The 27,718-nt window shown below is 43.1% G+C and overlaps 1 protein-coding gene across 1 annotated transcript; it reads right to left on the reverse strand.

Moving 5' to 3' along the window:
- Positions 1 to 814: 814 nt before the first annotated feature.
- Positions 815 to 27,300, reverse strand: LOC306937220 (3',5'-cyclic-AMP phosphodiesterase 4C-like; the record flags this gene model as incomplete). The annotated part of the gene is made up of 18 exons (XM_079520886.1): positions 26,756 to 27,300; positions 23,002 to 23,166; positions 22,141 to 22,185; positions 21,298 to 21,334; positions 20,322 to 20,398; positions 19,696 to 19,745; positions 18,604 to 18,716; positions 16,923 to 17,016; positions 14,653 to 14,825; positions 11,052 to 11,150; positions 9,888 to 10,052; positions 8,224 to 8,323; positions 7,819 to 7,973; positions 7,205 to 7,327; positions 5,059 to 5,241; positions 3,711 to 4,166; positions 1,097 to 1,181; positions 815 to 1,047 (listed from the first exon to the last, which is right to left on the reverse strand). Exons 1-18 carry the CDS (start codon positions 26,845 to 26,847, stop codon positions 815 to 817), a joined length of 2,445 nt encoding a protein of 814 aa, XP_079377012.1. The 5' UTR covers positions 26,848 to 27,300.
- Positions 27,301 to 27,718: the final 418 nt, after the last annotated feature.

Genomic DNA, 27,718 nt, shown 5'->3' on the forward strand with positions numbered 1-27,718 from the left:
CAAACGAAAACCGTTTCACCAACCGTTTTACCATCCCAGATAGACTCTCCCAAATCAATCCCACCAACCAAAGGCTCTTTTAAGAGCCACCCACGATTTCCATTAAAGAGTCCATTTTTTTTAGTGAGCTTGGTCTCTTGAGAGCAAAGCCCGCTGCAAGTTTGATGCAGCGGGATTCTAAGTCCACTGGTGGCAAAGTGCCCAGGAAGCAGCTCGCCACCAAGGCAGCTCGTATGAGCGCGGCGGCCACCGCGTCCCGTTACAGTGGCGATATGTTAACTAAGTTTGCCAACAGCTGCCATGCATGGAATTCTGTCATTGGAGGTTGAGATCAACTCCACCATCATGCTTCCTTGAACTGGAATTAGTTTACTGCGGTCAGAAAGCATTCTATTCATAGCTAAACTGATTGCAAAACAATAATATAGTTTATGATATCGTGACCAAAGAAGACCGGCCCCAGCGTCGCTGAGCTGGTCGTCAATGCCGTGTCCGCCTCCAAGGAGCGGAGCGGCGTGTCCCTGGCTGCTGTCAAGAAGGCTCTGGCTGCCGGCGGCTACGATGTGAAACGCAAATGGATCACATTTTGTTACCATTAGCCTACACACACTCTCAAGTACACGGATCACACACAAACTCATGACGAGCACTTCTCGTTGCAGACAGATACGTTATAAAATGTCATGCTCCGTCAGTAATGCACTTGTATTTCACATTAAGTGAGCCTGCAGCATAGTGATGTGAACCAACCCTTTCTTGATAAAATGGGTGGCCCTCAAAAGGACCGTTGTGTTTTTATAGAAGACTATGCCGTTTACTTGGAGCTGGTGTACTTCGTCACAGCCTTGGTGCCTTCAGACACGGCGTGCTTGGCCAGCTCACCGGGGAGCAGCAGGCGAACGGCGGTCTGAATCTCACCGGGGAGCAGCAGGCGGACGGCGGTCTGAATCTCCCTGGATGAGATGGTGGAGCGCTTGTTGTAGTGAGCCAGTTTAGAGGCTTCACCGGCGATGCGCTCAAAGATGTCGTTGACATGATGCCGATGGCCTTGGAAGAGATACCCGTGTCAGGGTGGACCTGCTTCAGGACCTTGTACATGGCGTAGCGTAGCTCTCCTTCCTGGACCTTCTGCGCTTCTTGCCGCCCTTAGCAGCGGTCTTGCTGACGGCTTTCTTGGAGCGCTGGCGTGGCAACTTTAGGCATCGTTATTTCTTTCTCAATGGACTGAAAATAAATGAGCTGTGAGCGGCGTTGCACCAGTATTTATACCAAGCCATAGCAAATGAAGTGTGAGTCTCCTACTATATGATTGGAATGGCTTCTGCAGTCACTGCACATGTGACCCACAGAGGGGGGTGTATCACACTATATATAGTATATAGTGTATATTATATAGTGTATATATATATATATATATATATATATATATATATATATATATATATATATATATATATATATTTATTAGCCAATTGATCACACCTGATCACCCCCAACGGGTACTGTTCTAGTATTAACTATAGAACACAAAAATCACACCCGTGTGAAGTGAAGGGCGCGTGAAGTCTAACTCATGTTGATTAGGTGATGTAATGGTGATGTAAAACAAACAGTGTCAAAACAAACAATACATTCTCTTTATTGCTAATGGCATTTAATGTTTGTGTTAGGGACAACATGACGTACATTTTCCCTTCATTTGTCAATGGCGTTTTTAAAGCAAACATTGAACTAAAAATTAACATTAAACCTGTATATAGGAAAATGTGTTATCTTCCCAGAGAATGTATTTTGAGCTGAGACATGGTGCAAATTGAATGCAGATTTAGTGTGCCAGCAGGGACTTCATTGTCTTGCACCGGCCTATTGGTAACGATGCAAGTCAAGGACAATTTGCCAAATATGCCTATACATATGTACCCACATGTGTACCCACAGTAAGCTGAATTATAAAAAGTGTGAATGGAGTTTCTAGGTGAAAGTGAGTTTTTGACATGCCATAGAGCTGCCATTGAGCCCCATTATAAATATCTCAAATTTGAAAGCACTATATTTCTAAAACTATGAAACATTTCAAAGATTCCTTTTCAGGCAAACATGTCCACCATAAGATGAACCTAAATAGGTTTGAATGGGGTTTCTAGGTGTAAGTATGTAGGACTAGTAGCATGCCAAAGTTTGTGCTATTGCCATTGAGAATGCATTGGGGGTTTAAGTTAAATAACTCAGAAACTACAAAACATTTCAAAGTAAAGATTTCCAGCATGTGTACCCACAGTAAGCTGAATTATAAAAAGTGTGAATGGAGCTTCTAGGTGAAAGTGATTTTTTTACGTGCCATAGAGCTGCCATTGAGCCCCATTATAAATGTCTCAAATTTGAAAGCACTATATTTCTAAAACTATGAAACATTTCAAAGATTCCTTTTCAGGCAAACATCTCCACCGTAAGATGAACCTAAATAGGTTTTAATGGGGTTTCTAGGTGTAAGTATGTAGGACTAGTAGCGTGCCAAAGTTTGTGCTATTGCCATAGAGAATGCATTGGGCGTTTAACACCTGCCCCTGTACAGACCTCCCTCTTCCACGTGGGACCAGAGACAAGGGCGAAAATCACTCCGAGACCATAGTCCATGGCCTTGGAGTGATTTTCGTCTTTTTTCAAAAACTCAAATGTATAAAAACGGCGTGCTGTAGTATGCCGTTGGAGGCCATGGGCTATAGTGTGCCGTTTTTTCATGATTTTCGTAATCGTCTTATGGTTCATACATTCAAACGTCTAGATAAACAACAGCACAACAAACAATAGACAAATCTCCTGTTATTTTATATTTATTTTTTATTTTTTGTATCAATGTTGTTACTCAAAGGCAAAGGAAGTTTGTGTTGTGGCAGGTAGCAAGTTCCTCAGTGAGTTAGCACACTGGCGGTTGTGGGTTCAAACCCCACTCAAGTCTTTACTTGCAAGACCAATTTCCAGAAGAACAACTTCAAAACAAACACAAAAGCAAAAAAGAGGTCGTCTGTGCAAGCTCGAGTAGGGAAATCAATCACAAAGTAGTTTGAGCTCCGTGTCTGTTTGGATGTCACACTGTTGGTCTGGAGTAGACTGTAAAGTGAAAGGATCTCCCTGCACCAACTGGCTGTCTGTGTGTGTGCCCCTGTGACATCACTCATATGGAGCTGAGTGACTTGTTTGTGATTGATGATAATGTTAGACAACACACTCCATATTTGGGCATAGCTCCTTTGGGAACTCCTTATATTGGTATGGCTGAGTCACGGTGACATGAGTGTGATGACGTAAAACAAAAATGGACAAATAATCATACATTGATGATAATAATAATCTTTAAAGTACTCTAACTTAAGTATACATTATTATTATTATTATTATTTAGAAACCTGACTTTGAACTCTTTTTCCCTCTACACCAAACCTGTATGCACCAATAGCGATCTACAACCTCACAGCACATTGTGCAGCAACAAGTTGTTGTGAGCTTGTAGATCTGCTACATGAATGCCCATTCGCCATTCCCCAAATTACATATGCTGTTAGTTCATGTACAAAAAAAAAAGTTCCTATCACACAAATATTTGGTCCCCCAAGTAACTCCGAGTACCCCCTGTTGAAGACCTGCATGGTTTAAACTGTTCCTCATTTTGCTGGGGGCCCCCTGGAACCCCCTTCAAGGACCCCTGGGCCCACATTGAGAACCAGTGTCAAACCACATGGCCCCTCCTGCTCGTCCTCCTCCAAGTCCACCATGCTAGGTTCTCTGCAAAGTCCCACATGTCGTCCTCCTTCCTTCTCCTCCTCGCCCGCGCCTGCCTCGACTCCCCTCGACTCGTCGCAGTCCTGCATGCGGCCACTTTTGCCACGGCTGGTGCTGCCGTCCGTCTCCTCGATGTCGGACCCACTGTCGTGGTCCTCCTCCTCCTCCTCCTCTCCCGGGCTGAGCTCAAAGCGGAAGTTCCCTCCGCCTGGGGGTAGGTAGCGGGCGTCCTCCGCCTCGTCCAGGGATGAGGTGGGGCTGTGGGGGATGTGGTTCTGGTACCACTCCCTGTTGTCCTCCAGCGTGTCCAGGATGTCCTGAGCGTCGGGGTGGACCAGGTCGGCCCACGTCTCCCACAGAGGATGGACGATGTAGTCGATGAAGCCCACCTGCACAGAGGACAGATAAACGCCGTGGCACAAGGGGATCAGTTCAGTCAGTTTCAATAAAATCACACCAGTGTGAAGTGAGGGGCGCTCATATCATACATTAATTCCGGCCAATCATAATTTGCGTCCTCACTTTTGTCTTCAATGTTTGTGTTTTCACAAACACTCAAAACTGTCCATTCATTGTCAAATGCATTCAATGTTTGAGTTAGGACAATGTTTGTGTTTACACAAACCCTCAAAGCTGGACATAGGAAGGGATAGCGCCCCTCAAAAATGAGAAACTCATTTTGGTTTGCTGATGAATGTTGTCTGCTTTTAGGTATTCGGAGGAAGCACACCACATAGGCTTCTGTCAAACTACGTTTCAGTCGCCTCGCTACCCAGGCTTTTATTTTCGTTCACATTCGTCTCAAAAATGAAAAGCCCGGAGAAACCCATTGGAATGTGAGTACTTTTACATTTAGTACTTTAAGTACATTTTGATGCCGGTACTTTTGTACTTTTACTTGAGTACATTTTGTAACATAACTTCTACTTGTAACGGAGTGCATTGCAGTATTGATACTTTTACTTAAGTAAAAAAATCACACCCGTGTGAACTGAGTGGTGCAGTGACGTCACACACTAACCATAGCAACCATGCTCACCCCTACGTGGCCCCACGTACAGGTACACAGGTACACAGGTACATACAGACAAAGCTGGTTATTGGAGTGGTTTGCACCACTCAAAAAAAGTGAGTACTTTCCACCACTGGAAATTAGATGTTTGCCTGGGACCCAAACTAGTGAAAACAGCAGATCTACAAGCTCACACCACTGTTTGAAAACCACAGTCTTACGGGTCTGGAGCTAAAACGTTTGGGAACGGGACAGAGCGAGAGTGTCACCTGGTTCTTCTCCACGGAGGCGTTGTGCTTGTCACACATGGGGCTGATCTCGATGCCCATGTCCCGCTCTCGGTCTCCCTGGCCGAAGAACTCCTCCGTGATGCGGTCGGTCCACAGGCGGTACAGCTGCAGCGGCTTGGTGGGGTTGCTCAGGTCAGCACAGTGCACGATGTTCTGGAGGACCTGAGGGAGAACCACACAGACCCAGCAATGTAAAAACACTACGACTATGTTCTGGACCAGCAAATTTAGATTTTAGTTTTAGTCATAGTCTCTTAAATAGTTTATTTAGTTTTAGTCACATTTTAGTCACCTGGAATGTTTTAGTGTTAGTCTAGTTTTAGTCGACTAAATCTGCAGTTGATTTAGTCGACTCAAATATTTTGGCGGGCATTGATGCCGTCGTAATGACTGAAAATAGCTGATCTACAAGCCCACAGCGCTGAGCTTGTAGATCGGCTATTTTCAGCATGCAACTAATTGTGCTGGATCTCTTGTCCACTAGTCCCTTCCTAACATTTAGTCTAGTTTTTATTTGACGAAATTGTCAGTATATTTAGTCATAGTTTTAGTCATCATAGCTTAGTTTTTATTTAGTTTCCATTTCATTTCGTCAGTGGAAAAAGGTAGTCGAAGAACATTTTTAGTTTTAGTCGACGAAAACAACACTGTTCTGGACTGGGGGACCCACACGGACCCAGCAATGTAAAAACACTAGGGCGGTCCCGATCCGATCACGTGATCGGAAAATCGGGGCCGATCACGTCATTTTCAAATGATCGGAATCGGATCGGCAGCAAAAAAAACTTGATCGGGACATCTCCATCAATATTATATCCATATCATTAGACTGGATATTGTCTGTGATTTTGGATATTAGTATACTATTGTGATTCTATAAAGTGTTCAAAAAACATCGGTATTGGCAGATGCTCAAAATCAAATGATCGGAATCGGAACGGGAGCAAACAAACGTGATCGGGACATCCCTAAAAAAAGAAGATACATTTTTACATCCCTGCATCAGGGGGTTGTCTATTGAGAGAATGAGAGTCACAGACATAGACAGACAGATTCATGGTTTTCAAAAGAAATATGAAAATCATGAAAAACAACATACTAACTATAGTGTCGTTTTTCATGATTTTGAGGGGTGCTAGCCCCTCCTATATCCAGCTTTTAGTGTATGTTCACAAACTTTGTCCTACACAAACCTTAAATTTGTAAACCCATTGACAATGAACAGAGAATCTTACGTCATAGTGTCTGGCATATTTTACGTCATGATGATGTACGCCACTCACATCACATGGGTTGATTTAAAAAAATAAAATCTATGTCATTAACCCATTTAAACCTGAGGACGCATCTGTGTCATATTATAGCTTTTAACCCATTTTGGGCTAAAAGCTAAGCATTATGTTATACTTTAGCTATTGAAAAATAGCAGACCTACAAGCTCATAGCGCGCCACCGAGTGGCGCGCTATGAACTTGTAGGTCTGCTATTTTTGAAAAATCGTAAAAATGCGGCACAAATCTTTGAATATATATTCTTTCAAAGCGAACGTTTTTTTTATTTCGACGTCAGGCCTGAATGGGTTAAACTGCCATGCCACACACGGCAATGGCCCAATGAGTGATGTTTTGCAAAACTAATGCTTGGAATGGATTCAGCATCATGAAAACCCCCTAGTTTGACATGTCACATGCTACATAAAGCATGATGACATTTTGAATATTTTGCCTTCTATAGGTTGTTAATGGAAAATTGCTCAACATATGCAAGTTAGCATCCGGCAGTTTCTACATGCTGGGGACCCATACTAAACATTTATAACATAAAACGTTGGTGTACTCAACATCCGGTCCGGGTTCACATTCTGGCTACTAGACTAATTCTCCATAGAGGAATTACTTCCGTGAACCGGGCAGAACCAGGGGATGAGCGAGTGACGTCAGGACTTCGGCACTCTATTGTACAAATAGGTCAACAATACAAATTACGATAGTTTTGTGTGCACCCAGTGACCCCACCAAATGACCGGAACAACTTAATATTCACAAAAACCAGACCAGAACTCACACCACAGGACTCTGAACTATACTACACTATGCAGTCTAAAGATCCAGGTACAGTATCATACCTGTATCCTGTCTGAGTAGTTGTTCAGCAGCAACATCCCAGAACTGGTCACTTTTTTAGCCTCCACCATGGTCTTCAAGTCTGCTAGCAGGGTCATGTGCTTTGACATGTCCGTAGCTAGTACCTAAGGAGAGAGAGACACACACACACACACACACACACACACACACACACACACACACACACACACACACACACACACACACACACACACACACACACACACACACACACACACACACACACACACACACACACACACACACACACACACACACACACACACACACACACACACAGTGTGAATAGCCCACGTTCAAGCTGCATAATGTGTCATACATAGTGGTTCTCAGTACTCCCAAATTGATGTGTTTTTTGTTGTTGTTGTGGACCGGCCCATTTCAAAAGGCTTTGTGCCAGGGACCACCCAGAAGAGAAGACTTAAGTTAAAATGTCAAAATGAATCAACATTTCTCAAACACATTCATTGGATTTTTCAAAAACTGTTAGCCACGGTACATTCCTGGGGACCCCCTGGAACCCCTCCAAACACTCCCATGTACTGGCATACAGAGGTCCAGAGAAATCCCCCATCTGGCCCTTAGTTCAACTCACAATGTCTATGACCATCTTCCTGATGGACTGCCGTTGTTTCTTGCTCAGGTTCTGGAAGATGTCACAGTTGTCCTCCTGTAGCAGTTTGAAGCCCACCGCCAGGTGGTGATTCTCCAGCACAGAGCAGTCGTTGTACATGAGGGCCAGCTCCGAGTCTAAATGAAATATAATATAATATATTCAAAGACTTGGCACTCGGTGCCACACTATGAGCTTGTAGATCTGCTATTTTTCAATAGCTAAAGTATAACATAATGCTTAAAACATCAAAAGGGGTTCCCGTCCTGAACGGGTAGGAAGCAAGTAGGAAGCAAAGCTTGAAATGAAGCTTGTTTGTGCTCATGTCCTATACTGATATGAATCCACCACATGAATGTTGAAATGGGAAAAGTGGGAAACACTCACTGGTGTTGATGAGGAACTGGTTGTTGACTCCCGGGTGATCCACATCATGAATGGCACTGGCAAAGATAGCAGCTAATATCTCCAGGTCTGTGAACACCGCCTGAGGAGGAGGAGGTGCAGGAGGAGGAGGTGGAGGAGGAGAAGGAGGAGGAGGAGAAGAAGGAGGAGGAGGAGGAGATCATACTGTTGCTTTCAGGCAGAAACCTCTATCCATATTCAAACTATTTGTGTTGCTTTTCCGTAAATGAATGACCTACCTTCAGTGGTTTTCAACCCTTTTTTCCATATTAAAGGCCCATTATTTATTCAGCATTTGAGCCACGGACCACCATTTGATGAGATTTAGTCTCTCAGACCCAAAATTAAAGAATATTTTGTTATCGTTGGATAAGATTTTGTCCACAATTCCATGCTCTATTGATGTTGGTATACCATAGGAGAGATAACAGGCAAACGTTGATCAAAATAAAGATTATTTTGCATGCTCTAATTGTGTAGACTTCTTGTAAATTAAGTAATGCAGATGTTTAACAATAATTTAACTCTTGAGAGCAAATGGACCCAGAAGGGTCCATTTGGTTTCATTTGACCCTCTCAAGAGTTAAACTATTCTATTCTAGAATGATAGATCATATATTCTAGATCTAGAAGGGTCCATTTGGTTAACAACTTTCCAGCATTTAGCTGGGGACCACCTGGAATCCTCTCAAGGGCAACTGGTGGTCCCCGGACCACTGGTTGAAAACCACTGCCCTATAATGCTACAGCGTCACACAAAAGTATCAAAGATACTATAGCAGATCTGTGTACAGATCAGAGAGTGTACAAATGGAACCAAATGGACCCGTTACCATTTGTACACTCTCAGAGTTAAATAAACTTTGATTTCTACAATATAAATTGGGTCCCAGAGATAGAAATCCCATTAAATTGAGATCTGTCCGTAGCCTAACCAACGCATGTCAAACTGGGGGGGTCCTTGAAATGAAAATGGTTGAAAATCACTGCTAGAACTGTAAAAATCTTCTCTTATGGGGGGAGGGGGGGGGGGGGGGGGGGGGGTCCTTGACATATCTTTTCAAATGGGAGTCCGCTTTGTGGCCTAATAAGTGTTCATTTGGGGGTTGCATGCGCTGGTCTAACCAACGCATGCACCCTGTTCTCTCCTCTCTACCTCCAGAGCTGGTCTAACCAACGCATGCACCCCGTTCTCTCCTCTCTACCTCCAGAGCTGGTCTAACCAACGCATGCACCCTGTTCTCTCCTCTCTACCTCCAGAGCTGGTCTAACCAACGCATGCACCCTGTTCTCTCCTCTCTACCTCCAGAGCTGGTCTAACCAACGCATGCACCCTGTTCTCTCCTCTCTACCTCCAGAGCTGGTCTAACCAACGCATGCACCCCGTTCTCTCCTCTCTACCTCCAGAGCTGGTCTAACCAACGCATGCACCCCGTTCTCTCCTCTCTACCTCCAGAGCTGGTCTAACCAACGCATGCACCCTGTTCTCTCCTCTCTACCTCCAGAGCTGGTCTAACCAACGCATGCACCCTGTTCTCTCCTCTCTACCTCCAGAGCTGGTCTAACCAACGCATGCACCCCGTTCTCTCCTCTCTACCTCCAGAGCTGGTCTAACCAACGCATGCACCCCGTTCTCTCCTCTCTACCTCCAGAGCGGGCGCGGAGAGCAGCACGTGCGTGGACTGGACGACGTCAGCGGCGTGCACGTTGCTGTGGTAGGCCACGTCTGCGTGGTAGTGGTCCTCGAGGGTCATCAGGTACGTGAGCAACGTGTCGGACGGGATCTTGAACGTCTTCAACAAACCTCTCTCCTGCTCCAGAGGAAGAGAGAGAGAGAGAGAGAGAGAGAGAGACTTTATGAACCCCACCCACAGACACTAAAGGCTCTATTCATACTCCAGTTTTAGGTGATGAAGTGACCACCAAAATGGTAGTTACCTTATGAGGTGAGCACTCCGGTGGCCTTAAGGCTATGTTTATTTACATGCTTAGTGTCGAGAGTTAGTGTCGAAGTGTCCTTGAGCAAGACTCTGAACCCCTAATTGCTCCCGATGTGCAGGTTGGTGATTTCCTCCGCCATCGGTGTATGAATGTGTGTGTGAAAGGGGTGAATGTAATGCACAAATATGTAAAGTGCCTTGGATAAAGGCGCTATATAAATGCTCCGTTCACATGCTACAAAGATACAGGCTATCATTAATTGTCAATGGAAGCCAGCGACATGAAGATACAAAGATACAGGCTACCATTCATTGTCAATGGAAGCCAGTGAAGATACTTCCGAAGTTTGTTGCGGCTACAAAAGCTACACAGCTATTAAAAAGAAAGAAAATAAAATCCCACTTGTGTGCAGTGAGGGGCGCCCAGATGTTTGTGGGCCATGTTGATGTTCTTGAAAAATGTCAGTGAAAATGAAATGAATGTAAACAAGATCAGTGAGATTAGATGTATTATATCAGTGAGATGACGTCGGTTTGACGTCTCTCATAATTTACCCTAAACAAAGTCCCTAGACTTGGCTGGCATGAATTACATCATAATTTACCCTAAACAAACATTAAAAGTCCATAGACTTGCCTGGGCTGTGACGTAATATCGGAAAGCCATGCATTGGCGGGGCTAGCGCCCCCTCAAAATGTTGATCTGGTTTGAAATTCAGCCACAAAGATACAAATATGCCGTGGAGTTTTGTATATTTTGTATCTGCCTTTGTGTGAATTCAAGGCAGCAAAAAAAATAAACTGTACTATTGACATTGTGCGTATGCGTATGCGTGTGCATGTGTGCGTGCGATGTGTTCACATGTTTACCTGAACTACTGCATACATCACGACAGTCAGGGGCCGGTCTCCCGAAAACTCAGTTACTCTGAAAATATTAAGGCCCCATCTGTTGATGTCCTCCAACTCCTGAAATGACATTGGCCACATTCAGACGTTGTTAGATGCCCGTTTGCGCCGAACACATGGCCTTTTACTACATTTCCGTATCACCATGATGAAGACATGAACTCAAGTTTGGCACTGTGTTCTGTTTGTGTGTATAGTTTTGTTTTTGTGAGACTTTCCAAGTCTCTCCATTGAACAGTGAGCAGTAGACATGGCTTTAAACTCAGAATCACTGCATTGCCAGTGTGTGTAGACAAGCTAACATGGGCGAGCTGTAGGTGGAGAGACAGCAGTAGCAGAACTGACCATGTACAACAGGGGTTTTCAACAAGTTTTCAGTGGTCCGGGGAACAACAGTGAGGGGGTTCCAGTTGGTCTCCAGCTAAACGATGGAGAGTTGTTGGTAACCAAATGGACCCTTAATTATAGATATAACTCTTGAGAGTGTAAAATGAAACCAAATGGACCAGTCAGGGTCAAGAGTTACTTAATTTACAAGAAGTCTACACAATTAGAGAATGCAGCAGAATAATTGTTATTTTGATCACCGTTTGCCTGTTATCTCCTATATGGTAACACATCAATACAGCATGGAATTGTGGACTAAATGCCAAAAAAATAATGGGCCTTTTAAATGAAAAGGGTTGAAAACCATGGATGTACATTGTACAACGTTCTAGTCTAGCTATGGTCACAAGAAACCAAAGGGATGCACCACCTGCACCACCTTGTGGCACTATTTGGAATTGCAGCAGTATTCATGTAGAGACAGACTGTACTGTTACAGCCTAATAAAGGGTTTTTGTTTTTGGTAGGGCAAAACATGCTCAGAAATAGAAAAATCACACCCGTGTGAAGTGAGGGGCGCTCTTATCATCGTACATCAATCATGACGTAAAAGAGACACAATGCCTATTTTCTCAGACAATATGACGTACAATTCTCCATTCATTGTCAATGGGAATTTAATGTTTGTGTAAGACAAAAATAGACACTGTGCCACTGCCTAGGCCTATTTGCTCAGACACTATGACGTAACATTCTACATTCATTGTCGATGGGAATTTAATGTTTGTATGTTATGTATAATGTCAAGTATAAAAGCTGTCTCAAAAAATGGCTGATCTACAAGCTCGGAAGTCATTGTGATTTGACTCGTGAGCCTGTAGATCCGTAAATGTAATAACATTGACTGGTTGAAGCGAACTGTCGAACAAAGGTTGAAAGACCAGTTTTTGCAAAAGTGGCAAAGTGAACTCAATAGTATGACATCATGTAATACAAACAAGAGTTCAAACTAGAAAAATACCTTCTATGTGAAAACCGTAAGTATAGACAGGCTATTTGCAACTTTAGGCTTAACAACACAAGAATTCCAAAGGCCATCGGTAGATATAAAGGACTGGAAAGAAGTCAGAGGATTTGTAACCTATGTAATGAATGAGAATTGGAGATGAGTACCATGTTTTGTTGGAATGTAAGAATACTAGCATTATGAATTTCAGGCAGAAATACCTGCCAATTTATTTTACCCTTCTATGTTTAAATTAATTGCATTATCTGAAAAACAAAAAAGTAATCTATAAATTGGGTGTTTTTCTGAAAAATGTTCTTCCACTGTTTAAATAGTGAAAGCCTTCCGATACGTCTGTATGTATATTGTGTAATGTATTGTATACTTTTGATTGTATACTTTTATGAATCTGTGCTCCATACCATGTGATCATGGTCGTGAGTTAAATACATGATGATGATGATGGCTATTCTCACTGTATTCAAGCATTTTTCAACATTTTTGAGGGGCGATAATCCCCATCCTATGTCCAGCTTTTAGTGTATGTAATGTAACCCAATTTTTGTCCCAACACAAACATTAAATGCCATTGACAACAAATGGACAATTTTGAGTGTTTGTGTGAACACAAACACTGCGTAACACAAACATTGGTGACGAAGGTGAGGACGCAAATTGTGATTGGCCGGAATGAGATGATATACGATAAGAGCACCGCTCACTTCACACGGGTGTGATTCTTTTTGAGGGGCACTAGCCCCTCCTATATACAGCTCTCGTCGTCCCCACACGTCTCAATATTTGCCATTGACAATGAAAGGAGAAATTAGGCCATATGTAGACGAGCAAATCGGCTAACCAATTATCACATACATTCAGTTGTTTATGAGACGATGTATGACGATGTATAATGAGAAGAGTGCCCCTCACGTCACACTGGTGTGTTTTTGAGTGGTGTAAACCACTCCTACAACTGGCTTTGTTAGTCTGTCTGTCTGTCTGTCTGTCTGTCTGTCTGTCTGTGCACCAAAAAATGAGCATGGTGCATTGTGATTGGCCGGAATGAGACATTGCGTCACTGACATTACGTCAGACCACAGCTGATCAGACCTTATAAGACCTTACACCACTCAGTTCACACGGGTGTGATTTTTTTTGAGGCTATATACAGGTTTAATGTTTGTTTTTAGCTCAAGGTTTGTTTTAAAAACGCCAGTGACAATGAAGGGAAAATGTACGTCATCTTGTCCCTTAAACACAAACATTAAATGCCATTAACAATAAAGAGAATTGAATAGAGAAAAAAGAGGAACTAACCAGGTGCTCAATGGAGATAGCAAAATGTGATAATGATAAAAAGGTGCTCCCACGGATCAAAAACGGGATCAAGACATAGATAAAAAGAGAAGGATCCGGGCACACCAAGTTAAAAAAAATCACACCCGTGTGAACTGAGTGGTGTAAGGTCTTATATAGACTGATCAGCTGTGGTCTGACGTAATGTCTGACGTAATTAAATCACACCCGTGATAACTGGGTGACCATAGCAACCATGCTCATTTTTTGGTACGACAGACAGACACGTAAACTAACAAAGCCAGTTGTAGGAGTGGTTTACACCACTCAAAAATGAGGAACGCCTTTATTAAATTAAAAAGGCAACTGCCAACATGTTTCAACCTAACAGGTCTTCATCTTCAGATCTTCATCTTCAGGTCTTCATTCTTGCCCTGATGAAGACCTGTTAGGTCGAAACATGTTGGCAGTTGCCTTTTTAATTTAATAAAGGCGTTCCTCATTTTTTTACTTTGTGTGCCCGGATCCTTCTCTTTTTATGCACAGAGAATTTAATGTTTGTTTTGTCACCGTTTGTTTTACATCACCATTACGTCACCTAATCAACATGAGTTAGACTTTAACACAGGTGTTTTCAAAAAAATCACACCCGTGTGAACTGAGTGGTGTAAGGTCTTATATAGACTGATCAGCTGTGGTCTGACGTAATGTCTGACGTAATGAAATCACACCTGTGTGAACTGGGTGACCGTAGCAACCATGCTCATTTTTTTGGCACAGACAGACAGACACGTAAACTAACAAAGCCAGTCGTAGGAGTGGTTTACACCACTCAAAAAAATACATACAGGTATACATAGTATCCAAAAATGTAAAAAATGCCCAGCCCTAGTTAAGTTCAGGATGGCAGAACAACGTTAGCGTTTCACACACCTTGGCGAGAGCGTCCTGCGTGTGGGCCTTGACCCCGAAGCGAAGGATGTTGAGGTCGGCGAGGTCGGCGCTGTGGCAGGACTTCATGACGCCACTGATCTCACACATCCGCCTGGTCCTCCTCTCCTCCTCCTCCAGCAACAACACGGGTATCTCCACGTCATGCTGCCTGTCTGGGGGGAGAGAGACAGAGAGAGAGAGAGAGAGAGAGAGAGAGAGAGAGAGAGAGAGAGAGAGAGAGACAGAGAGAGAGAGAGAGACAGAGAGAGACAGAGAGTGACAGAGAGAGACAGAGAGAGAGAGAGAGACAGACAGAGAGACAGAGACAGAGACAGAGACAGAGAGAGAGAGAGAGAGAGAGAGAGAGAGAGAGAGAGAGAGAGAGAGAGAGAGAGACAGAGAGAGAGAGAGACAGACAGAGAGAGAGACAGAGAGAGAGAGAGAGAGAGAGAGAGAGACAGACAGAGAGAGAGACAGAGAGAGAGAGACAGAGAGAGAGAGAGAGAGAGAGAGAGAGAGGTTTAATCCTCTGGCATGCAAAACACCAGGTGCTCAACAAAGAAAATAGTAAAAAGGTGCTCCTGGATGAGATCCGGGCACTCAAATATTTAAAAGAGGAGAAGACTCTTTATTAAACCAACATGTTTCGACCTATAGTGGTCTTCATCGGCCCTGATGAAGACCACTATAGTTCAAAACGTGTTGGTTTATAATAATAATAATATCTCAAACTTATATAGCGCTTTTCTGAGTACCCAAAGACGCTTTACATGGGGGGGGGCTTTACAGAGGTAACAACAAAATAAAAACAACTTTATTAGAAAAAGGAAAAACACTAAAAGCTAAAAACATTAAAAAGAAAAACAGTGAGAAGGGTTAGCTAGGGAAGGCAATATTTAAGAGGTGGGTCTTGAGGGCGGTTTTGAAAGTTTGGAGGGTGGGGGCATCTCCGAGTGCCTTAGGGAGGGCATTCCACAGGGTTGGGGCAGCAAAGGCAAAAGCTCTGTCACCCCACGTACAGAGTTTGGTTTTGGGGACGTCGAGGAGGTTTGCGTCACCAGACCTGAGGGAGCGGGTTTAACCCATTCAGGAAGGGAACCCGTTTTGGTGTTTTAAGGATTATGTTATACTTTAGCAATTGAAAAATAGCAGATCTACAAGCTCGTAGTGCGGCACTGAGTGCCGCGATACGAACAACATATTTTCAGATGGGGGTCGGCGGCCACAGATATAATTGTGGGGCTCCTTGACATGAAATAGTTTGAGCACCACTGACATAGAAACATAGGTTTTGGAAACGGTTAGGATTTAAGAAGACTTATTTTTTTATTTTCTTCTCCTCTTTTAAATATTTTGAGTGCCCGGATCTCCGTCTTTTTTCAATTGAGTTTAATCCTCTGTTGAAATAAACTGTTTGATATTATCGCGGTCGGGCAGAATAACCTTATTTCTTTTTTTCTTTTTTTTTAATGTTTGTTTTTGTGGCTTTCGCCTTTATTTTATATTTTTTATGGAGGGACAGACAGTAGGCTGACAGGAAATGGGGAGAGAGATGGGGGGGAAGACATGCAGTAAAGGCCGTCGGGATCGGGAGTCGAACCCGCGGCACACTGCCAGACTGGATTACCAGCCAAGGTGCCTGGACCGCTGAGCCATGGCCCAGGCCTATAACCTTATTTCTTATAACCTTGTTTTGTTTTTTCGTAAATCCGTAAAATCGTATCAAAAAAGTAGCAGCTCAAGTGGGATCTCTTCTTCCAGCCTATCGATAATGTATGAAGATTTCAATGAATGTATCCTGAAATATGAAATAATGCAGCCTGTTTTATTTTATTGTGTTTCTTTTTTGTCTCTTGCTTTGTTTTTTTCCTTTTTTATTTTTGTATTGTCTGTTTTTTTCAACACGCTATATGACCTATTTTTTGGATTTGGATCCTGAAAACTATTCATAAAACCGTTCCACTCCTGCATTGTGATTTAGCTTTTCCACAGTCCTTTTGGTAATTTTGACAAACATCGCGTCTAAAGTGATTATGGCTTTGTCTACAGTAGGTCTTCACGTGTGCATTGTGTGCACATGGGGTGATCACTGCCTGCCGTCTATGAATCGTTTTATTTTTGTTTAAGTTCTTTTTAAACTGACAGCAAATTCAAGTTCTGTTCGTTGAACTATGGGGGGGGGGGGGGGTACGGAAACAGAATCACTTACTATATTGTGGTTTATTAAACCACAATATAGTATTTTTTTATTTTAAATCTTTTTGTTTTACCTAAGAATGTGTTGGATATGAACTCAGAGACCTGGATCCCTGAGCGACTCGTCTCTGAAAGGTGAGACAGTTCCCGGTTCAGCAACCTCTTGAACTGCACAGACAAACACAAAGACACAAAGTTCCATAATGCGTTAAGAAGAGGAATACCACCGCGCGCCGTCAGCCACAACAACAAGGCAGGTCCGATGTGCGTCACAGGAACGGCACATAACAGCAGCGAAGGAGGAGAGGACACTGGAGCGGCTTGGACATTTATGCCTTTTTTTTTTTTTTACCCATTTTGACCTGAGATCAAAAATGTCTTCTACATCCTGACAGTTTTCTGAAAAAGCTATGTGTCTATGTCAGTCGTTCTTCGATTTTTCAAAAATAGCAGACCTACAAGCTCGTAGCGCGCCACTCGGTGGCGCGCTATGAGCTTGTAGATCTGCTATTTTTCAATAGCTAAAACATAACGCTAACACCAAAAGGGGTTAACGCCCAAAATGGGTTAAAGGTGCTAGCAAGAGTAAGCAAGACTACGGACTATGTCCTATTTGTTGTAACATTCTGAGGAAGTTAAAATGCTGAAAATACAGTAGCAGATCGACAAGCTCACAACACGTAAAGTTCCATGAAATATGGGACTACTTTTATTTGTATATTAAAAGGATGGTTGCATTAACACTTTGTAATTGGTAACACATTACAGATGATATAATCACTATCGTCAACAACAGAATGTGGAGGGGTGTTGTCCATTGGGGTTTCTTTGGGTTTTTTTGACTGCTAGTTGTGTTTTGCTCACAACACGTCCCAGAGCAACACGTTGTGAGCTTGTTGACAGTTTGGTTCGGTAATCTCTCAGTGCAACTGAGGTCCAAATTGTTCAGATTGGTGCAGACTGCAGGGAAGATCATAGGGGTAAGACAACTCCCCTCTCTGCAGTCTATTTATGAGCAGGCTACATTAAAACAGGCTAAAAAAAATCGTCAGTGATGCTACCCATGTTTTAAATGGCGAGTTTGTACTTCTGCCCTCTGGGAGAAGATACAAAGAACCAAAGTGGAAGTACATCAGATTTAAGAAATCGTTTGTACCAGCATCAACTAAGATGTTGAACGAGGCTCTGAAACAGCAGTAACTGTGTGAGGCTAGATTATCCACATCATGTGTGCAATTGTGTAATGTTGTGTCTTCCTCTGTAATGTATTTTGTTTGTCATTGATGTTTTATGTGTGGCTGTAGCTGGGGTGAAAGCTCAAGACAAATTTCCCTTATGGACAATAAAGTTTACCTTGACCTTGACAGTTCTACCTGCCAGTATACCACCTCCATATACCACCTCCATCGTTACGCTACTGCCATTTAAACATCTTCCAACTCTGGCCCCGTTCTTCTATTGAATGTACAGTACTGTATGCAGGTTGGATTCAAAGGTGTGAGAAATTAGGTGAAAGGCAAGCGGTACCTGGCAGCGGTGGCCGAACGGTTTGCGGAGCGGTCTTGATACCGGAAGGTCGCCAGTTCGTATCCCCGGACCGGCACGTTAAAATTACCACCGCTGAAGTGCCCTTGAGCAAGGCATTGAACCACTACCATGAAATGTTCTATGAGCAGGGCCTGGCTGTAAACAAGTATCTGATGCTTAGTCCAGTTACCCTGGGTAAATATAGTAACTTTGCTTTGCTTTGCTTACCTTGTTGGAGGCCATCTCACTGACAGAGTGCCGGGTCTGCAGAGTCTCCAGCTGGTCCAGACACCAGTCCAGCTCCTCCAGGGTTTCCAGGGCCACTTTCTGCTGGGCCTCCGCTGAGACACACATGAGAGACACAGAACAGGGAGGTATGGACACTATAGACACGCAATCAGGTGTGAGGAGTTCTGCAGCCAGAGCAGGTTGGATGTGAATGAACCTGTGTTGGTTCGTTTACTCTTGTCATGGATCTCTGTGGCCTCTTGACCATGAAAACATGTTCTGTGAGAGTCCAAGTCACATCTCAGAAGTAACCATGACACGCTATAGTATAAGTAGGGTTTACGTCAGTGACCTGGGTCCCCAGGGGAAAATAGCAGAGTAGATCTGCTACTTTCCAGATCTGCTACTTTTTACTCACCAAATTGTTCACCCCAGACCCAGACTAGGGTTCATCTACAGAAGTTGTACATTTGTAATGCTATAATAACTAACCCTGCCTGCTCACATCAACATGTTTCCTTTTTTTGTTTAGGTGTGTTCCCAGAGACTACACAATGTCATGACATATCCGACATGTACACAGACCGACGTGTCAGGAAGGCCATGAGCATAATGACTGACCCCTCCCAGCTCCCACCCTTCCCACCATCTCCTTGAACTCCTGCCCTCTGGTAGGAGGTTCCAGAGCCTACATGTAGCATGTACATGAAGCACCAGCAAGTTGTCCAGCAGTTTCTTCCCCTAAACCATCAGAACACTGAATGCTCGCCATATACTGCCCCCTATAGGCCAACGCCCTGAGAGATGAACAGCACTTTATCTGTATTGCACTTTGAATGCATCAGCACTTTCTCCTGCCAAAGTTTTCTGCTCTCTTTACTTTGTAATGTTTTTAAAAGACTTTTTTTTTTAATGTGTCTATTGTTTTTAAATGTGCAGCATCATGAGTTGTGGAGAACGGTATTTTTGCTCCGCGGTGTGCCCAGTGCATATTGTGGAAGTGACAATAAAATCTGGTTCTGAGTTAATTTGCATCCAGTGTGATGACAGTGTGATGTCGGGCTAAAATGTGTCTAGCGGTATGCGTCTCACCTGGCATGGGAGCCTTGATAGCTGGAGGTTGGTGAGTCACGGGGGTCCGTCTGTGAGCAAAGAGAATTAGGAGGGAAATGCGTTGGGAAAAAAAACACTGAGTCGGTTCAGACCAGTCCAGGAGAAAGCGTCTGAAAATATCTGCTCGTAGGTCAACCCATTTTGACCTGAGATCAGATTCTAAAAATGTCTTCTACATCCTGACAGTTTTCTGAAAAAGCTATGTTTCCATGTCAGTCGTTCTTCGATTTTTCAAAAATAACAGACCTACAAGCTCGTAGCGCGCCACTCGGTGGCGTGCTATGAGCTTGTAGATCTGCTATTTTTCAATAGCTAAAGCATAACATAATGCTAACACCAAAAGGGGTTCCCGCCCAAAATGGGTTAACCACTTGAACCGCAAACATTCACGGAAATGGAGACGTAGATCTGCTTGTCGGTCTGCTATTTCAGCGAAGAGATTTATGGTAGACATTGTTGGGCAGTAACGCGTTACATAGTAATATATTACTGTAATATCATTACTCAGCTAAGGATAAACGAAGTACAGGGTATAAGTGGTTGACATTTCGTGGCTTCTGACAGGCATCATAACGTGAGAGATTAGAGAATATAGATATACCTACTTGTTTGAGAATCTGTCTTGTTGTATGTTGGCCAACGCAGCAAATCTGCTGCGTGCTGTTCTCAGGCTAGCCAGTACCTGTGCAGTTATAGGGAGATGCAGTTATAATGCAGCAGCAAATTCACAAAACAGACTATAAATCCTCATAGTAATTAATCACAATCTGTTTGTTTATACATCGTACAACTCACAGGTGGAAGTTGTTTCGTGATTTTAGAAATGTTTTGCGTATATGTCACCAGGGCCGACTTATATACCCATTTTGGGCGGGAACCCCTTTTGCTGTTTTAAGCATTAGGCCTATGTTATACTTTAGCTATTGAAAAATAGCAGATATACAAGCTATGAACTTGTAGGTCTGCTATTTTTGAAAAAACGTGAAACTGTTCTTTCAGAGTTTCAGTTTTTAACTCAAATCTTTTCTTCTGGGGAGGTCCCTGGAACAACATATTTTCAGATGGGGGTCGGCGGCCAATTACATATAATGTTTGGGGTCCTTGACATGAAATATTGAGAACCACTGATATAGAAACATGAGGTTTTTCATTAAAAAAAACATTTTAAAAATTATTTATTTTAAATTTTGACGTCAGGCCTAAATGGCTTAATTTAAAATATGCTACATCTATAAACACATCTACGTCATCTATACATCATCTATAAACTTCGCAAAGTTTCCCCTGGTTGCAGCCCCATTAAAGCCTGTGCATAAAGCCGGGCCTGTACTGTATGCTTACTGCAGAACTGAATGATTGCACACACACACACACACACACACACACACACACACACACACACACACACACACACACACACACACACACACACACACACACACACACACACACACACACACACACACACACACACACACACACACACACACACACACACACACACACACACACACACACACACACACACACACACACACACACACACACCCCTATAAGCCCCATGCATGCAACAAAACTCACCTGTGCAAATGGTGTAACTATTAGATCCCCTGTGTAGCTGTAAAGAACAGGAGTGTGTTAACCTTCCAATCATAATATTTGTATATTTTTATACTTCAAACATGAACCCATTCTGAACGGGAACTAAAGCATTATGTTATACTTTAGCTATTGAAAAAAAGCAGATCTACAAGCTGAGGGGTTCCTGGAACAACACATTTTCAGATGGTGGTCGGCGGCCAATTACATATCATTTTTGGGGTCCTTGACATGAAATATTGAGCACCACTGATATAGAAAACTGTCAGAATTTGGAAGACATTTTTTTAATTTCGACGTCAGGCCTAAAAGGGTTAATTTAGTTATGATGTATCGCATGCTGACTTTTATGTTTTGGGGGGCCTCACAACCTGCGCATTGCAGATGTCACGTGAGTTTGACCAGCTATGCGACACAATCTCTTTCAGAGTCTAACAAAAAAAATGTACAATGTTAGATTTCCACAAGGCTATATGCCTTGTCGTCATGATGTCTATGATGTTTGTGTGTATGTTTATTCTTAAACCAAATCATGATGTTCTTGTGTATATCTTGTCAATTGCCCTTACTTGTTAATTAAAGCATGTTTTAGCCAGCTCTATTTACACACTAGTCAACTAGCTGTGATGCATGGAAACAAGCATTATACCAGTCTAATAAGAAACAAGCATTACGCCAGCAGCTAGTTCTAATAAGCTCACAGCCTACTATGACCGCCAGTTTTATTTCACTATAGCGGTTAGCTGATGATATTGCAGACAAAGGAATGTCAAACTAAACAGATTAGCCAGCGTGTGGCAGCGTTGCAGCTTCATCGTCACTCACCTTCCACTAATGACAGACTCAAACCTTCGCGACGGCAGAGCTGGCCTAGCAAAAATATCAAAATATTTTCAAAGACTCATTTTCAGGTCTAGGTCACAGACACAGAGTTAATGCGACCTTTGGAATTAAACAATATAGATGTTATTTTGAGGTCAACAACTTTTCAGAATGCGGCTGTCAGGTTTTCTCTTTTTTCTTTTCAAGGTAAATAGTCAAATCAACCTTTTCTTTCCTTTCTCTCTTTTTTTTTTTTTGGGGGGGGATCAAAACACAGACAAAACAGAAACAAAATACCGGTAACCCCAAGCTCTCAGATAACCAGTTAGCTAACGGATGGTTTAACGGATGGCTGCAATTCGAAACTGCCCCCCGTAAAATCTGAATCCCCCACCCACCCCTTTTTTCCCCCTTCACTGTATATGTTTTCTTTTCCCTTTTGACCTCATCTATGATGATGATTTCCTGTTTTTACCTGTATATTTGTATGTCTCTAAATGTTATGATGAATTGAACAAGGTGGACCCTCTTATAAACAAGTGTAGTGCTTTATTGGGTCGTCCACTCACAGTTAACAGTTTTTTCTTATTGAGTTGTGCTTGAAATGTACTGTAATTCTGCAAACTGTTAACCCATTTTTGGGCGGGAACCCCTTTTGGTGTTTTAAACATTGTTATAATTTAGCTATTGAAAAATAGCAGATCTACAAGCTCATAGCGTGCCACTCGGTGGCGCGCTATGAGCTTGTATATCTGCTATTTTTTTTAAATCGTGAAAATATTTATTTCAGATTTTTTTAATTTCGACGTCAGGCCTGAATGGGTTAATAAATACAATCAATCAGTCAATCAATCAATAGCTTACATGTCACCGCTAGCAGCGGTGTTCCTGGACCTGATCTTGGGTGACAGTTCATAGTCGCTGTCTGATCGATACAGGAAGGACTCCCTCCGCTGGTTGTGATGGTGGCTGAAGGCTGGTGGCTTGGGGAGGCTAGGCCCGGCTGGCCCGTCGCGGCCCACATCCAGGCTGCATGGAGACACCAGAGAGAGGAGGGGGGGAAAAAACAGGGCATTACGTGTAAATTAAGTGGCATGTTCTTTTGTAAAAAAATAAAAAATGGGTCAACTTATTGATTTGTTTTGATATTTGCTTTCAAATGGGGTATAGGCAATAATTAACTTTTAGCTTCAGCCTGCACCTTTTCGGCGCCATTCAATTGTCTTATTGTAATACATGTTTGTCAAAAAAGGGCCGAAATGAACTAGCTAAAATAAAAAACTAAACTTCCAGTTAATTTCCGGTTCTTATCCGTTGCTTTAGCGACCTAGAACCATTCATACTTTGGCGAGGAGCCTGTCTCTCCTGCTTTCTAGTTCAAATAACTTGATTAAAAAAAAAGGGCACTTTCTACAAAAGGGCAGGTGCTCAAGCCCCCCCTCTGCACGTGCCTGTTCTAGAATAGGAGAATGGTCGCACAGACAGACAGACAGACAGACAGACAGACAGACAGACAGACAGACAGAAAGAAAGAAGCAAATATTTCTCCACCATGGCAGGTATACAAGATTCTAATTCACATTATGTAAATCCATGTGCCCTTCAGAGCACTGTACACTGTAGTATTGGACATTACGCTGCCTGGCATCAGTAGAGCGTTGTCTCCGTCCCGCCCTAAGAAGGGATTTCACCTTCACCTGCGTCAGTCCATAAGGCAGGGATTATGGAATGGTTGTAATCAATGAGGGTCCTTAAAAGATTAGTAAACGTTGGTAACATACGCACGCGTGTGTGTGTGTGTGTGTGTGTAGTATTATTATTAGTATTATTAATATTATTATTATTATTATTATTATTATTATTATAAATAGCAGATATGCACTTTTTACCACGCTGCGAGCTTGTACATCTGCTATTTTTGGATACATCTTGAAAGTGTTTGAAAGTTGTGGAATACTTTTGTATACAGATTTATACAGTTAACTACCAGGATAAAAGTACTCGTATGCGTCGTGATTCGGCCGTGCAGCAATGCAATGCAGCAATGTGACATGAACATAACTGAAGCCTAAATACCAGGAAGACGCCCTGGGGGCGAGAATCGACGAGGTCACGTGCACGCATCCGCCTGGGTGACGGCAGACTGCTGGCGCTTTGGCATGGGGGGTCAGGTCAGATCAACATATGGAATGAATTCTGTACTGGCCATATATGGAGCGTGTCTTGAGTGTACAGGGTTTGATGAGGTCAGATCAACAAGAGTTGCTGGCCGACTCCATATATGCAGATCTACAGTAGGTGATGATCCAGTCCTTGGTTATCCATGGGGTTAGATGAGGTCAGTGTTGTGATCTTCATATATGGAGATGGCCATATATGGTGGTATGTCATGTCACGGGGTGTGATGTCATGAGGCGTGACCATATATGGAGGCTTTAATTAAGGGTCTCCATGATGTCACGTGATGTCACAAGGCATGATGGATTGGCAACCGTATATGGTGGCGTGACGGACGGACACACCATATATGGTGGTGTGACGGACTGACGCGAGGCGCAGGATTTCATAGTAAATGTGACTTCCGGTCGCAAAAAAAAAAAGATTATGCAAGCAGTCAGATATTGACTGATCAAAAATGTGCCATGTTGTGCAGCAGTAATATAGAAACGTGTGATGCATTGCAAAGCATCATAGAAATTAAACTGTTACCTGGTGAATCATAATCGCATTGGATTGTGAGAGCAGTGCCAATGCACACCTCTACTGAATTAGCAGGTTCTTTGAGTGTGAGAAGAACTCACTGACCGATTGAAATGAAAGATTGCCGTGAGAATTACCGTCCGTTTGAGTCCGTTTAACTGGCCAAATTATGAGAACGCATTAGTGTTATCTTTTCAGATAAGCTTTAAGATAGGGGACTGCGTGGTTTCTGAACGAAAGTAAGGCTTATATGCAATACCTATCACACACAAGCACATATTATTTATAAGGAAGGCTATACAATACCTATCACACACACATGTTACACATGTTACAAATGTGTAATGTTTTCATGTCAATGTACTGTAGGTATTTAGCAAGCATTTTCACAGACACTCTTATCTAGCGTGACTTATTAGGGATGCAATCAGAGTAATTGGCATGAGCCCCTATAGCAAACAAAGAACAGGCTAAATGGTTACAAGTAGAGTGCAATGAAAACAATGTAGTGCTTCAATAAATGGTGCATTTATATAGCGCCTTTATGCAAGGCGCTTTACAGAGATTGTGCATTACATTCACACACTGATGGCGGCGGAAACCATGCAAGGCACCAACCTGCACATCGGGAGCAATTAGGGGTTCTAGGGAGTCTTGCTCAAGGACACTTCGACACCAACTCATGGGGGAGCCCGGGTTTGAACTGGCAACCTTGCAGTTCCCATCCGGTCACTCTACCCCTGAACCACTGCTGCCCCAGAGGACCACGTCTAGTTCAACATTGACGTTCCATGTTTGTGAGGGAATGGTGAACGTTCCAGTAGACCTATACAACACTGACTTATGCTTAAATCTGCTTAAGATAAAACTTAAAATAAAAAAAAATCAAACCAATGTTTAAAGTTCGAGGGACCATGAGGCTCGCTGCCCCCTCCCTCTCCTCCAGCTGGGAAATATATATTCACACATCCGGCCAGCCAGTTGAGATATCCTCCTGGCTATCTGGAGGTTCTAATATATATTCACACATCCGGCCAGCCAGTTGAGACACACATCCAGCCAGCCGCTACACTTCCTCTGCCAACCTGGGGGGGCAGCGGACTGACCTCATGCTTCCTTCTATGCATGAGGAGTCCAAGCTGCTTCTTTTCACCTGACAGGGGAGAGTTTCCCCGGCTGGACATGGAAGGAACACGTTATTCCGACCAGTTCCTTTCCCCTCCATCAGGCGCCCCGGCTGGCCAGGGGCAGGTAGTTTAGAGACCAGGATTACGGCATGTTTTTGTGAGGGTATCTACCCTAGGGGACACGGGGAGAACATGCAAACTCCACTCAGAAAGGCCCTTTCACCAACCCCGCCTCGGGTATGGGCACTGATGATGACGCGGAGGAGGGAACACGCCCCCAGTGCCCACAGCGAAAAAAAGGGGTATTTAGTAATTATACTATTAAAGTATATGCTATATTAGCAGAATCAAATGATTCACTCTCTCGCCACTGTTCTCGCCACCTATAAAGTTGTAGAATGGTATACTAAATACTAAACAACAACCACTACCAGCAGTTCTCCCAACCCACAGAACAGTAGTGGTGCTGAACTACTATAGGGGAGCATTCACTTCACTTCCCACCTTGTGACACTTTCAAAAACGGCACGCCAAAACAACAACAAGACTCTTGGGAACTGTGTCAACAGGTGTCATTAAACATGTGCTCGGTTTACAGCTCAGCTCAGTTCATGTGCTCCATATATGCACAGTGGAGTGAAACAGAAGAAAAAGAAAGAATGGAACACATATTTTCAAAACGTATAACGTTCTACAAGATCCCAACGTAGCCTACCAGCATCATGACATGTTGTGAGCTTGTACATCAGACATTGTATTAAGAATGTTCGAAAAGAAAAGACATGCTATACCTGTAGGATTTTTGCAGTTTCCTCTTGGTTCCGCGTGCCCTGCCGAAGTGTCCTTGAGCAAAACACTGAACGTTCCGTAACTCTGCCATCATGCGTCGCTCAGGTTAAGAGTGTCAGGAGAAGGTGGCTAGAACTGCAGTGCATCTGCTGACAGAGGAAGAAAAGCATCACAGTTTCCAACACGTATGTCTTTCTGTTCTTCCAGAATATGTTATCTCCGTCCTGTGAACTGTGTCAGATTCTACTACTTGCCTCTCTCTCAGGCCAACTCAACTCCATCTGGCTGCCGTCACACCTCCTCTCCGTAAAGCTGATTAGTTGAGTTGGATGAGTTCAGGGAACAGTCTGGCTGAGCATGTGGGTCTGTGTGTTCTGACACACCCTCGCTGTAGTGTGCTGGAATCAGTCATAGGAGGAAGACGTGCGGCGAGCCATTTTAACTTTTAATCATACCAGCGACGCAATTTCTCCTAGGAAGAATGGCGTCATGGCAATTTTGGATAGGACGAATGTCATTGTGGATAGCTTAAATGACAGTTGTGGATAGGAGGGAATGTCATTGTGGATATCTGAAACGTTCATTTTGACTAGGAAGAACTGAATTACAGATATCTGGAATACATATATGACCAGTCTAGCTATTAAATGTTAAAACAGCTTTTTAAATAAAACTTTAACACACATTAACCCTGGCTGGGGGCCCTGTTTCAGGCATGTAGGTGAACATAAACAAAACAATATAAAAAATAAATAAAAATAGAATATTTTTGCTATGTTTTGCTATTTGTCATAATGATGAAACATAGGTTTTAAGTTGTATAACCAACTCTGTTTGGTGAAGAGGTTAGCATTGTATTGTGGCAAGACTCCCTTCCCATATAGCCAAGTTAGCATTAATGTTTTGGATATTAACAGCAGCTGACCATGCACAAGTGTGTGACGTAGCTACGTAAGCCTCTTGAG

The sequence above is a fragment of the Electrona antarctica genome, assembly GCF_951216825.1.
Source record: "Electrona antarctica genome assembly, chromosome: 14".
NCBI lineage: Eukaryota > Metazoa > Chordata > Actinopteri > Myctophiformes > Myctophidae > Electrona > Electrona antarctica.